The sequence below is a fragment of the Rhipicephalus sanguineus genome, unplaced genomic scaffold, assembly GCF_013339695.2.
Source record: "Rhipicephalus sanguineus isolate Rsan-2018 unplaced genomic scaffold, BIME_Rsan_1.4 Seq5829, whole genome shotgun sequence".
NCBI classification, from domain to species: Eukaryota; Metazoa; Arthropoda; class Arachnida; order Ixodida; family Ixodidae; genus Rhipicephalus; species Rhipicephalus sanguineus.
This window is the reverse complement of record NW_023615558.1, coordinates 4,398-18,375: the sequence shown is the minus strand read 5'-3', so window position 1 is coordinate 18,375 and position 13,978 is coordinate 4,398. Positions and strand designations below refer to the sequence as shown.

At 44.0% G+C, this 13,978-nt stretch overlaps 1 protein-coding gene across 1 annotated transcript; it reads left to right on the top strand.

Annotated features, from left to right (window-relative positions):
• Window positions 1-2,046: 2,046 nt before the first annotated feature.
• Window positions 2,047-12,890, top strand: LOC119377846 (ubiquitin-like protein 3). Its single transcript, XM_037647145.1, has 5 exons — window positions 2,047-2,388; window positions 5,752-5,860; window positions 8,612-8,698; window positions 12,125-12,202; window positions 12,261-12,890. Exons 1-5 carry the CDS (start codon window positions 2,362-2,364, stop codon window positions 12,323-12,325), a joined length of 366 nt encoding a protein of 121 aa, XP_037503073.1. The 5' UTR covers window positions 2,047-2,361; the 3' UTR covers window positions 12,326-12,890.
• The last annotated feature ends 1,088 nt before the right edge of the window (window positions 12,891-13,978 follow it).

The following is a 13,978-nucleotide window of genomic DNA, read 5'->3' as shown; positions in this document are numbered from 1 at the left end:
CAGGTGCCATAGAAGGCTTGGAATAAATGCTGATATCAATGCAAGCGGGTGACCTTAGCTGACAACTTTTTGGTTTAAGTGACCAGCAGTTGAATTTGAAGGTCTCCATTTCTGTGTTCATTCCTTCTTCCTTTGTCATCTGAACACTGCAGGGTGCTGGAGATGTGTTTATTGAGACAGTTATGCTAGCCTGGTTGTATTTTTTGTTTTGTTATTTTTACAAGATATCCTTATGTTATGAATGTACGTTTTAAAATAAACAACTACTGCATAATCCTGTGTCCTGTATGCATGTGCCAAAAGAATTTCGGAAGGCAGTGGTGGGTAAATTGTTGCAGTTGCATTATAAAAGTGTTCTGCAGCTGAGTGCTGTAGTGTAGTGTGGCTGCAAGCTGACATCTTGTTAGAACAGCTTTTTTGGGAGACCGTCGTCATAAAAACTGAGTACTTCGAGATGAGCACTAACTATGCCCATTATAGGAATTGGGAGAAAATAAAACATCATTGATATTTGAAATGTTGAATGCAGAAGAGAACCTCTGTATGGTACTATATCAATGTAGTGACGGCAAACAGACACCTCCAGAGAGTGCTCTTCTGAAAAATTGTCATACAGGAATATTTTTCTGAACATCAGATTTGCATCTGCATATTAGCCTGCTTAACAAATATATGCATGATGGAACCCCTATCCTAGTTATAGGTGGTTGGCATCACAATATATATCCTTTACACAATTGTGGAAGCAGAAAACTAAACAGTCTCCCTTCTTGTGGTGCAGCTATAGATACTGATCAAGTAGCTGTACAAATTGTGCATGCCACTTTTAAGGAGAAAATTCTATAGGAAAAACCAAAACAGTACAAATGTAATAGAGAGTGTCTGTTTTTAGGAAAATAGCGTGTTGGTAATAACAGCAGTAACCAATCAACTCTTCTGTTGTCAATGTCCATATGTTACTGGGCCTGTTTCTCCCAGTGCCTCGTGTCCTCGCACAATTTGTTGACAATCAATCGAGCCTTATTTCCACTTCACCAAATGTTCAGTTGAACTCGCACGTCTATCCCAATGTCCTTATTTCTTCCATTGGAATTTATCGCTTGTGTACAGCTAATTGCTGCGCCTTTCAATGTCCTGCAAACTGAATTCTACTCTTGGTCGGCTATACGCCTATGCTTTCCCCTTTACTTTATTAGATGTTTTCATTCACTCCGCATCCTTCAAAGCACTATTATGGCGCTTGAATTAGGTGGTCCTTGGAATTAAAATATTCTCGATCAGCTCTTGTTTTAAATGGTCTAGTTTTTATAGGTCATAGCGTCTAGCACCCTATGCTGCTCATAAGCTGTTATGATCAAGCTTATGAGCAGCATAAGGTGCTAGACACTATGATCTAGAAAAGCTAGACCATTTAGAACAAGAGCTGGCCCAGATGAAAATGGCACGCGAACTTCCAGCTGGATTTTGAGCCGGAATTGTCCCTTCCAGCTGGAACATTTCCATTGCCAGCTGGAAATAACTGGAAATGGCAGTTTCCGGCTGGAAACAAACTCCACCTAAGGCGGTTTTCCAGCTGGAAACAACTGGAAATGTCTTTCGCAGTTTAACAGACGACCAGTCCTTAGCAAATGTGACGGAAACTAGCGTATTTTTCCTCTTCTTTTGTCTGGTACGCATGAAGTAAACCGAAACGTTTTATACACTTTAGAGGCGGTTTACAAACGTACGCCGCGGGCTTCAGCATGATGTAAAGAGCACGGGTTAACGTAAACGCGTGGAGCTTAGATGATCGATTAAGTAATGCCGCCCGAAATTCTAGATTCGTGTCACTGGTAGACTGCGGTGACCTGAGCAAGCGCGACTGTGAACGTATATGGCTGCATTGTCGCTAACGGCCCCACGGTGTCTGCCCATAGCTGCACGGAGCTGAACAACAGAATACCTACAAACTACAAAGAGAACGCTAATACAGGCCCAAGAAGCAGCAATCGATCGGCCTCCGGCCGAGTGCCATCGTCCACCGCTGAGCAGCGCGCGAGGTCAACATTTCCCAGCAAGCACCGGGGCTCATGGGGAGAGGAACGCCATTTTCAAGGAGCTGTATCGGAACTGGCTTGCCCCATCAACTTTGTCGCCGTGTGATGTGTCCGCGGAGCTCCTCGTAAATTCTCATGCTCGCCTTTGTTTGCGAGCGGCGTGAGCGTCGCGAAAATCCAATCATCCAAGTGATGCTCGTGACGTGATCTCTGCCGTGGGTCGGTACGTCAGGCATAGCCCACCGTCCACCATTAGGCACCGTCCTGCGGAAACGTCTCTTCGGCTGCGTCGCGGATTCCAGCCTTGTGCTCGACTCTCGCAGCAATGAGCAGCCGGATTCCGTCTGACAAGGTGAGCCGAGATCCTTACTGGGTCGCCGCACGCATGGCTGACTCGCCTGCTGCTTTGTCGCTTAGCCTCATCGATCCGCGCATGTCGGGGCTTGGCTTTTGCAGAAGCTAGTCAGTCCACAAGTGTACGGGAACGCGGCCGCCACAGCGGTTCGGCCTGGAGCCCTCTGAGAGGGGTCAAAACGAGATGCGAGTCGCCCGCCCCACCCGCGTTGGTCCGTAGACAATCGACTTTGTGAGGCGACTGCTCTCCTTGCCTGCCCTTCCAAGCGAAAACTCGCATTCCGACATTTCTGGTCGATCATAATCGGTAGGCGCCTAGTGCGCACGTCATGAAACCTGTCTTGTCGTCAGACTACCTCGCCTGTCGTGTACAGTGTTTAAACTAGCGCCTGCGCATTTGTGAAACAGTTGACAAGAAGCTGTTGTTTGCCACTTCTACGCAATCTTACCATCTCTTCATACTGGAGCATTCGCTTAGGAGCGTTGGCTGTTCGCGATCGTGTTTTTCTTCGTTCGCTTGGAGTGATACCTAAACTTCGTGTGGTTCGTTCACGAAGGCGCTAGGAGGAACATTTTACGCAGTCTTTCAGATTTCGTCGCTCGATCATACGTGTAGTACCTTTCAATGTGAACAGGACAATCCGTGACATCAGGATGCTTGGTTGGAAAATGCCGATGCCATGTGTAGGAAGGCGTAAAACTGAAATACGGCCTTACCCTGTTGTTCGCAGTTTTGCGGAATTAATGTGAAAGTGGTGCAACTACTAACAATCAAACGCAAAAACTAAAAGGTCATGAATGTCCGGTTTTAGTGTGTGCACTAAGAACGCCACTCCTCTGCGCATTCTTTTTGAAACTGGAGTGGCAGATTATCTTAGCCAAAAAGAGTAGAGGCCAGCTTCACGCAAGCCATACGCGTCTAGCTATGGATGCATGTTTGGACGATCGGTTTCGGTTAAGATACTTTCACATTGTCAACTTTCAGTTCACAGCCGATGACCTGATAAATCTCGGCAATAACTTGACAGTCGTGATACTTGCCGGCTATAAAAACCAAATCGAAAACAGCCATGGCTTGGCCACTACAATATATTTGCGGATGGGCGCTATTATGCTGCAGAACAAGACATGAAACAGGCAAAGGATTGCAGAAACAACTACGCATTGCACATCCTGCGGCCACAGTATATTGTCCCCATTAGAACCAGCACTATTCCTTGGTTGGATGGAGTGTTGCTGTGAAAATGTACTACTTGTTGTTTTCAGATTTTTCCTTGGTCATTTACCTTTGCTCAAATGTCTGAAGCTTACTTATAAGAGTCCCATGTTTTCTACATTCGAGCATACCTGTAAATCTGAACTTTTTAATTTTTTTTCAAGTACCGTTGAGTAGATGCGAACTCAGGTGACATGAATCTATGATTGTCAGTAAGATCGATTCAGTACAGCTTCTTTAAGCTTATTAAGACATTTTCCTTTTGTCTATGAATGTCATCAAACCATCCTCATGCACAAGCGACCTCATTTTCTCATACCTTCCCCTTTGGCTGGCATTAACTTATGCCATTTTTATGTGCCATACTTAAATGCTGAAGTTAACTTAATTGCATTGTATTGCATATTTTCCAAGTAACTGTACTTCTTATAGCCTCTGCTTTTGAGTGTGGATACTCAGTGACAGTAAGCTAGCCCAGATAACAAAAATACGAGGAAATTATTGAGCTGTTTTTTGCAAGTGCGAGGTATGAAGGAGTTGTGGCTATGAAGCAATTGCACATTATAAGGTCGGAAACGACTTGTCTTATGGAAGCTTTGTTGCCACTCTTGCTCAATTAGATTACGGAAAATATTCATTTTAGCGGCATTAAATGTGCCAATTGTGGTGAGTGATTTAGCTGCAGTTGCTTCATTTTCATCACATCAGCACAACATAAGAACAAAAGGGAGATGGTTCCAATATTTGTATGCAGTCAACGGCATTTGCTCAGCTGCACACGGTGCAGCTTTGAAATGTGGCGTTTTAAAGCATTGAGTTTGCTGGTGGCACAGTTACCCTTGCACTAATTCTTGCAGATAATTTAAATAGTTCTGCTTGCTGTGTTAGGATAGGGAAGCTTTTAATTAGTTGAAGCTGCTTGTTTTCTTTATGGGACATAAGCATGTCAGACACTTCACTTTGGAAACTAATTGTGAACACCCACTGCATCCAAATGCAAGAAAAGCACTGACTTTAAGGGCCCCTGTAATCAGCCCTCTAGATCTTGCTTGTCTAAATTTTGTTTTTGAAGTAACCTGTTTTGTATACCTGAACATGGAAAGCTCTGTACCATACCATCCAGGTACGAATTATGCTCTTGGTTTTTTCAGTGGTACCAGTGCTGCTGTATGTCAAGCTTTATGCTATGCCATAAAATTGAACTAATGGCCGTTCTGGTGGCCAAGATCTGTGGGAAACGGTCTCGTACTCTGCCATTGCCCTGAAGACCCCAAGATCACGGCATCCAAAGATTCAATTCTACCACACATGAGAGCTTGGTTCAATCTGTGCACATGTGTAGCCATTCTTCCACTGGGCAGCAAGAGGCACTTAATAGATCATATTCACTTGTAGAGTGAACCTCCACACACTCCGTTGTATACAGGCTCAAACCATAAATGTGCGTCCACAACAGCTGCTATCACTATAACGTGTGATCACCTTATGTAAACGTACAGTGCAGCCAACGCCCTGAGGGTAGTACCACTTCACTGTCATGTGTAGTAATGTGCTGCCAAAGTTGTAAAGATGCAATTCTATGTGGTGCAAATGGGATCCGTGAAGGTTAGAAAAGTTCTACAGTTGGGGAGGAAGTATGATAGGATGTCAATGTCAAGGAGCTAAGAAGTAAAAGCTCACCAAAAACAGGGTCTCTGTGTGAAAGTGGTATATGAACATATGTATTTAAAGAATCAAGCCTTGCTTAATTGTGCAATAGAACACTTGGAACTTTTAAGAGCAGGGGGTATTTGTAGAAGTGGAGCAGCAGTTTTTTTTTTCTTCACGTTGACTTCGGGAAATCATGAACGTTACCTGAGCTTTGTTCTGGCTTTTTGTATCGTGGGACGATTTGCCGTAGGAAGTACTCTTTCTCTCTTCAGAGATGTAGGATAGTAATCGTACTTCTTCAGTGTCATTGTGCTATGATGTAGTTCAGCGCATGTAGGTGCTGGATGTGATGTGTCGATTGCTTTTGCCAGGTGGACAGCACGATGGGTTTCTGCTCATCGGGAGAAGGCACCGGTGACTGCGTCAGTATATGTGTCCGCACTGGAGGCTAAGTGTTGTCGCAGCATGACTTGAACACATGGCGCCCTCTCGCAGGTGAACCTGCGGCTGATCTTGGTCAGCGGCAAGACCAAGGAGTTCGCCTTCAGCCCGAATGACTCGGCTGCAGAGATTGCCCAGCACGTGTTCGACAACTGGCCTCAAGGTGAGAGATGTGATGGTGCCATATGGGCGGCGATGGGGCATTGCCTGTTCTGCATAGTATTTGTCTATGAAATGCAACCAGCATTGTGCAGTTCCAAGAGGATAAAACATATTTCCGCCCTACAGCCTTTAACACATTTTGCACTGTGTGAGTGTAGCCAGAAAGACATTACACAGACGCAGTGTTTACAGTGAAGGTTTAGAGGGAACATGTGGTTGGCAAATTGATGTATGATGTTTGACTTGCATAAATCATCTGCACGCATAATGCAAGGTGGACATGTTTAGGCTGGGATAAAAGTAGGCGTCAGGGTTTTTCACCGAGTTGGCTTTCTTTTTTTCTTTTCTTTTTTCAATTGATAACTTTTCTGATCTAGTGCACCAATTATTCAGACACTAAAAGGTGCTATACAGCTGCTGATTACAGTTAAGACTAGTTGGGACCAATACACAAAATAAGCTTTTAAGCGGCATTCCAGCAAAGGCGCAACGTCATACAGCTTGACAATGAGTGTAACAAGTCATAATAATGGGAGGGGGGGGGGGGGGACATAGGTTGCATTGGCAGCCGCACACTGATCGCCATCTTAGCTCTCTGCTAAATTTGCGGCGTTCAGTTACGGTTTCCTGTTTTAAGTTCAAAACAAATCCCAAGTAAAAGAATCGGGCAGCATATCCTTTTTTTTCCTCTTTCCTACCAAAAATGGTGAATCCCAGATATAGGAATATTTTAATGGTTGTTACCACTTTTTTCTGACAGTGAAAAGTTGTACTCTCAGTACGCTGATTGAAAAATTAGTAGCAATAATTTTCATGATCTTACTGCCTGGCAAAAATACGGAATACTTGTTTTGTTGCTAGTCGAGTGGTGCAGTGGTTTGAAAGTTCAAACCAGTTTTTGTCTGATCATTTCAAATATGCTTATTCATATTTAGTATTAAAGTCCATTAAAGTGCAGGTTCACTGAAGTTTTGGCCTCATGTTTAAAGGGGCCCTGTAACACCTTTCTTAGTTATATTGGAATAGTCTCATTATTGACTTATGACTCTTCACGAGTCATATTCCGCAAAAATTTTTCGAATCTGTCAAGTCTAAGTGGTGTTACCAAATTATAGAGATCACGTTCCGCAGCTTTCTCCCTCAACTCAATGCCGCGAGCGCGCGGAAAGCTGTGCGGGGCGTGAAGGGAGGGAGGGCGGAGGTGCGAGGAGGCGCCGAAGTGTTACGTCAGCACCGGCGGCATTTTCTTTCTTCATTTTTTTCTCTCTGGCGTCTTGGCGCAACCACGTGGTCTGTGGCGCCACTTCCGGTCGGCTTGCACGGTCATCGTCGATCGGAGCCCATCGCACCGTGTATCGCGCGTGCTTGAAAACTGCAAGTCGGTTTGGTAATGTTGGGTGTGCACCTCGAACTGCCGTAGTGTTTTCATCGCTCTGCCAACCATGGACGCAAACCTGCGTGCGCGTTTGGAACGAATGACAGCTGAGATGGGTTTCGACCCACACTCCGATACACTGCCTCGTCGCACTGCTCGCGCTTGAATCGTATTCAACACGCCAAAGCTGCGTGCACCCTTCTCCCAGTGGCGGTACTTCGATGCTGTTTGCTCTTCGAATGCGGGCGCACAGCGAGTGCGGGCTGACAACAAAGAACTAAAGACTAGAAGAAAGGATCGTGGGGCATCGGGCCGGCGCGGACCCATCCCCCGGCTGTCTGCAGCTACCGTGAAAATGCGAGTCTGCTTGGTTGCTGTGTCGCGGATTCACGGGAACCTGAGACTACGGGGAGGATACGCCGAGGTACGGCTCGATGACATACTGAACAGACAGCGAACGGGACTCTCGCCATACAGCGAACACAGGTATCCTAAGCTAGCCGGCGCCAGCATTGTTATCGGAGAAATGCTGCACCGCTGCCTGGTCGGTCGTGAGAACGTGCCGACGATGCAGTTTGCAGCTGACGAGGCAACACTAACGGCTGCCACTCTCAATGCCAACCGGCGATGGTCAAAAGCACAGAAATATTCACGATTTCGGCACTGCGCATGGTGAAGAAAACGCAACCACGCAACTACGAGCAGACGAGCTGTCGGTGAGACCGGAAGTGCTAATATTAATGTTTGTTCGGTGTTTCAACGGCATAACACAATATAAACATACATATTATCTACTTATTGAACACAAAATTAACAACGAAGGTAATAATGAGGGCGTTATCGTGATTATAACATCAGCCAATGGTGGAACTGCCGACAATCGCGTCATATATTGCGGACTTATACATCATTTGTCGAGAGAAGAGGGAGCGATTTTCAGCTGACTTTGAGAATTTATTGTAAATTCCAGGCCGCTCGCTTTGCTATAATATTTGGCTCGCGTGTTCTCGGGAGCCTCGACTACCGATTGGCAGCGCTTTTTGACCCTGTTCAAAAAGTGTTGCAGGGCCCCTTTAAGTATAAGCAGATGGGTTTGTTGTTTCACTTGGAGAACATTCGGTCCAAGACAATGTGACACTTAGAGCAGTATCATTGTGTTTCATTCGTTAAATTGTCGTAGTTCCCTTTCTAAGTTGGTAATCTTCACTGGCTCCTTTGGCCATTGTAGGATCATTGTGCGTTCTTTCATCTTCAGTATCGAGTGATGTAGAAGAAAGAATCATTTGATCCAGTTACATTCACTAATATTTGGCAAATACTACATTCATTGTAATAGGTAAGCGCATGTCTGTATGAATGCCTCATGGTGCTGTGCAGAGTGGTCTGACGAGGCCGTGTCCAAGGCAGAGATCCTGCGCCTAATCTATCAGGGGCGCTTTCTACACGGCAATGTGACTTTGGGCGGTAAGCTGGTGTTGCATGAAACATCTGCTGCTTGATTGAGTTCTCAGTGGAAAACAGTGCTGTTCAATCTTGTGATATTGTTATAATTTCGGAGTAACCATTTCTCACTGTACAGCACTAAGTTACAACCTAAGGATTTTGTAGAGGACTCATGTGCTGTGTATTACATCACTGGTTCGGTAACATTGCATCAATAGCCGAGATCAGTAGGCATGGAGACAAAATGGGCAACTCACTGCGTAAACACGTGCATGCACATGAGATGAGAACCTCGTAAAGCTCATATTTGAATGGCAATGCAAGTCACACATGTGCTTTGCATTGTGTTACGGATATGCTTTTAAACCAACAGCTCAAATATCAGTAATATTGCACTTTACAAAGATGGCATGAAACTTCAAAGTTTCGTCATGCCTTGTCTTAAGGGGGGACATGGCACTTGAAAAAAAGTTCTTTATTTCTTGATGAAACTCCCCGAGTTTATGTATTGTTGTGTGCTAATTTCAAATATGATATTATTTTTCTAGTATGATATGTAGTTTTTAAAATACAAAATATTTCATGTGCCTCTTGGGGAGCAAGTTTTTTTCTAAACTCAGTTAGTTACAAAGTAAATCAGCATATCACGATAGTCTGCAATCAGAACTGTGTGCAGTGCAACAAAAATGGATGTTCTAAACCTATTAGAACAAAAGTTATGGTATGTTGAACATTCACGAGTGAAATTCTAGCTTGAAATGACTCACTCGCGAATGTTCAACATACCATAACTTTTGTTCTAATGGGTTTAGAGCATCCATTTTTGTCGCACTGCACACAGTTCTGATTGCAGATTATCGTGATATGCTGATTTACTTTGTAACTAACTCAGGTTTAAAAAAAACTTGCTCCCCAAGAGGCACATGAGATATTTTGTATTTTAAAATCTACACATTATACTAAAAAAGTAATTGCATATTTGCAATCAGCATACAAATATACATAAAGACACCAAGTTTCATCAAAATCGATCAAGAAATAAAGAAAATTTTTAAGAGCAGTGTCCCCCCTTAAGCTTCATTTCTGGATTTCGGTATATGCTGTCTGGGGCAAAATTAAGGTTTAACTTTGTTTTGTTGTAGTGTTTAGCTATATAATTGTGATATTCGCCTGTGTCACCATGAAACGCTGACTGAACGACTTGACCAGATGCATTCACTAAGTGACACAAATGTTTTTGCCCTCACTATACGCCACAATTTGTCAGCTCACTTTCATGAGTGCTCTCTCCATTGAGGCAACAAGTACCAGCAGCCTTGTTCTCAGATTGTCATGTTGCAAATGCTGAGCACTTTACATTGTGTATAAAGTGTGCCATCACTAACAAAGTGCTTGTACTGTGGTGTACTGCATGACTAAGTTAACATTCTTACAAAGAATTGAAAGTAAAGACAAGTATCTGTTATATTGGTGGCTTGTTGCAGGTGACATGTCTAAAAGCAAGGCACAACCTAATATCAAACCTAATGCTAATACCAACATTTTAGGGATATTATGAAGTCAGCCAACCCTTGTCATCATGCAGTTGCTTATTTACAAGTGCTTAATCTAAATTGTATTATCACCTGCAACATTCATTCTTGTGCATTGTATTTTAAACCCCATATTCGTTGGATTAATAATGTACCTTGATTGGTTGCGTGGGAGTAAACATGATGGTTTTTATGTCATCTTAGGTCGTGCTTCTGAAATTACTGAAATTCCGACATTAGTCCGTAATAATTGCATGACAACCGGCTCTCCCAGTGATCTCCAATTCAGCCTGTCCTGCGCAAGCCGACCCCGTGTTACGCCTCCGAGTTTTTCAGTTTCATCACCCCACCTAACCCTCTGTCGTTCTTGGATGCATTTCCCTTCCCATGGTATCCATTCCATTACTCTGACTGATATGTCCTACACATTATGAGACTAGCCCAGACCCATTTTTATTTTCTTGTCAACTAGGATATTGCCTACTGCTGTTCGTTCTCTGATCCTCTCTGCTGTCTTCCCACCTCTCAGTGTTAATGCCCGTAATTTTCCGTTACATTGCGCTGCGTATTCATAAGCTTAACTTCATCTTGACTGTTTTCCAAGCTTCTGCCCCAGATGTTAGTGCCCCATATGCCCCATACTTTACCATATATCTTGATAACCATTAGCATTAGGTAATTGTAATTATGTATGTTTACTGTGCACAGTGAAAATATGCCGTAAAATCCCGAGCCCCCCCCCTCCCTTTTCGAGAGATTTGAAATGTCCCAATGACTGAGGAAGCCCCCCCCCCTCCCCTCCTGCTATTTTCACTGTTTTTATTCGCCCAGCAAGGGCGAATAAACACAGTGATGCATACTTATTCAATAAAGCATTTCATTAGAAGCACAAGTGTACATTCTTTATTCTTAGCAGCTCTTCCGCTGCTACCTTGAATGTTGATCCACGACCAAGTAGGGGCACCCCCCTCCAAATTTTGTCAGTTTATCGTTCACGGGGGGACACTTTTGTTAATGTCTGAAATAACGTGTGTGCAACGCACCCCAATTCTTGAAGCATGATCTGTATGTTGGCATTTTTTTTCCTTCTTTATTTAGATTTCAGTCTTTCCATAGCAGAGCATAGATATCTGTTCTGCATGTGTGTAAATTCTTTTTTTTTTATCCTTTTTAAATAACAAATTATAAACACTGATTATGTTGCAGTTGATTTTTGCATTAACTTTTTTCTCCAGTGAGTGGCTATTGCAAGTAACTCTCGACATAAGCCCTCCCTCTGAGAAACATTAGTTTTTAGCAGTGACGGTATTACCGTACAGTAAGTACAGATATACCATGCTGTCGTGGACAGTACGCTGCATTTTTTAAAACATTCTGGCCACCCAAGTTGCTTATTGCGTTACAGTAACATGATGAGATGATCAAAGTGGCTATGGAAGTCTTGCGTATTAAAAAGGCTATGTGCCAACAATGACAGTACGGTATTTCCGTACCTGTCATATGGTATTACTGTTCTTGCTAAAACACCCCATTACCGCTGCGGTAGTCACACTAGAAAGCACTTGCCTCCCGGCTTTTGGGGCTCAGAGGCCTCGAGGAGGCATAAGTGCTATTTCTAGGTTTTAACATTTTAGTATCATGATCACTTGCCATTGATTGAACACCTATAGATCACTCCGCATGCCACTGTCATAATTTTATAGTATATATATATGTTTTACGCTTCCATACAGCGGGGTTTTTTAGGCCACTCGACAGCCATATTACATCCTATCATCGTAAATCACTATTCATTGTAAACACCACACTATCAGTCACTGTGCTCTTTGGCGACGCTTGGCCCTCGCTCCATTAAAAACCAAATATCGTCACCACTGCGGGATTGAAATCCTGAGCAGAGTATTTGTTTGAACAGCGCTGCAGCTTCCCCTGGGCAAGACCACTGTGATGCACCTCGTGCCCCGGGAGAACCTGCCCGAGCCCAACTCTCAAGGTGAGCTGTGTCATTGACGACACCCTTGTCCCGGCCTAATCCTCGCTCGTCCACGCAGACCAACGCCAGAAGAGCAAAGAACGAAGCAGCGGCTGCTGTAGCGCCAGCTGCTCCATACTGTGAACTTCCCCGGACCGTCGTCGGCCCTGTACATAGCCTGAACAAAGAATAAAAAGCGGACGCTGTGTGCGGCGACTACCGTGCGTGTGTGTGCGCGTGCGCTGAACGACACGCATATGTCCCCCCACCCGAGTGAAACCAATGGAAATGCGTGGGCGCAGTAATGAATCCCCCAACTTGGTAGGCCGTTCCTCCCAAGGTGCACCACCAGGCTAGTCTGTTCCACCATGTTCGTTTCAAACGGGAAGCAGCTAGCACAGCAACTGACTGCAGCGAAGAGGTGAAGCAGCCATGGACTGTTCTCGTGGTGTTCGTCTGGCGTCTGTTCCAGTTTCTCGGGCTGCTGTGGTGTTTACCCACTTGTCATCAGGGCCAGAACCAACAGCGTCTTCGAGCACAGCCGGTGCAGAAGCTATGTTTGTTTAAAGCGCAGAGCGGACCTTGCTTTTCTTTTTTTCGATCAATGCTGGTGGTCTGTCCGTGCCCGTCACAAATTCACTCAGTGTCGCACATGGGTGTCATAGCCTTGGTGGTGCTCTGAAAGTAAAGTCTGGACACACCCTGGAAACTGTGCACTGTTCTGTTCTTTTAGGACAAATTGCATGTGATAGTAGCAGATTTTGTGGTATTTACTCAAACTTTCAGCAGTACTAGTAGTACTTCAGAAAACGGAAGCTTTTACGTGTTTTCTGTGCCATTACTCTGGCCTACAGTTGTTTCTCTCCTCCAGAAATTTTTTCGAACTGAACCGCCATGTTTGCCTTACATATTCATGATGTTACATGAATTCTCATCAAAGTTAGTTCAAGCCAAATGCATGCATGGTAGAGAAGCTTTCAGAGCAGCCTCTATATTAAAAAGACAGTTCATCAGCTGCTTATGGAGCTCGGTGTCATTTGTTTTACGAGGGAACACTTTTGACAGAAGCAAAAGTTAAAAAATTAGCGGCATATTTGGTTTAAAAAAATGTCATGTTTGGAGACAGTTTTGGCGAGATGGGGCAATCTCGGGGTGGTATTTTGAGCATCCAGCAATATGACGAGTCGGCTATGAATTAAGCATTCAGAATTTCAAACTCCACTCTATGGATGCATCGAAATGCCAGCTATACGTGTGTCGCTGTCACATCCTTGTACAGAACGTTGTTTATTCGCGTGCAGAGGAAAATGTTCACTTTTCAGTGCAACGTCCTCGACACGGACCATCTGTCGCTGCAGCCACACAAAGACAGCTGAAGCTCTAATGCTTATTTTTTGTTCAACTATCTTTGCTTTTCAATGACTACATTCACTCATTAACACACCTAAAAAAATGTGTTTGGCAAATAAAATTTGGGTCACCAGAATTTTTTAAAAACATGCAGAGGAGCAAAACAAATAGGAGGGAAGCATGGTTGTGATGAACTTTACAAATGCACTTTTCTGCAGTGGCGTAATTTTGGTAATATTTAAGTAAATGGCAGTCGCCTTTTCTTTGCACACCACATTCATTTAAATCTAACTAGAAATAACATTGTTTCAATAAAATGAAGCTCGTCCTTAATTTAAAGTGATCTTATTCTTTTTAGTGTTTTTCCCATTACATAGTCTCACTTCATTCAGCTGCCATAAACCCCGGTGTTGACAACACTCGCAGCTTGTCCTGGGCTGCCTTTTT

Excerpts from the sequence above, each read along its gene's own strand:
- LOC119377846 (XM_037647145.1), top strand. The coding sequence starts at position 2,362 with ATGAGCAGCCGGATTCCGTCTGACAAG. Across the intron at positions 2,389-5,751 it reads GCCGGATTCCGTCTGACAAG|GTGAACCTGCGGCTGATCTT; the intron begins GTGAGCCGAGAT and ends GCCCTCTCGCAG. Across the intron at positions 12,203-12,260 it reads GCCCGAGCCCAACTCTCAAG|ACCAACGCCAGAAGAGCAAA; the intron begins GTGAGCTGTGTC and ends TCGTCCACGCAG.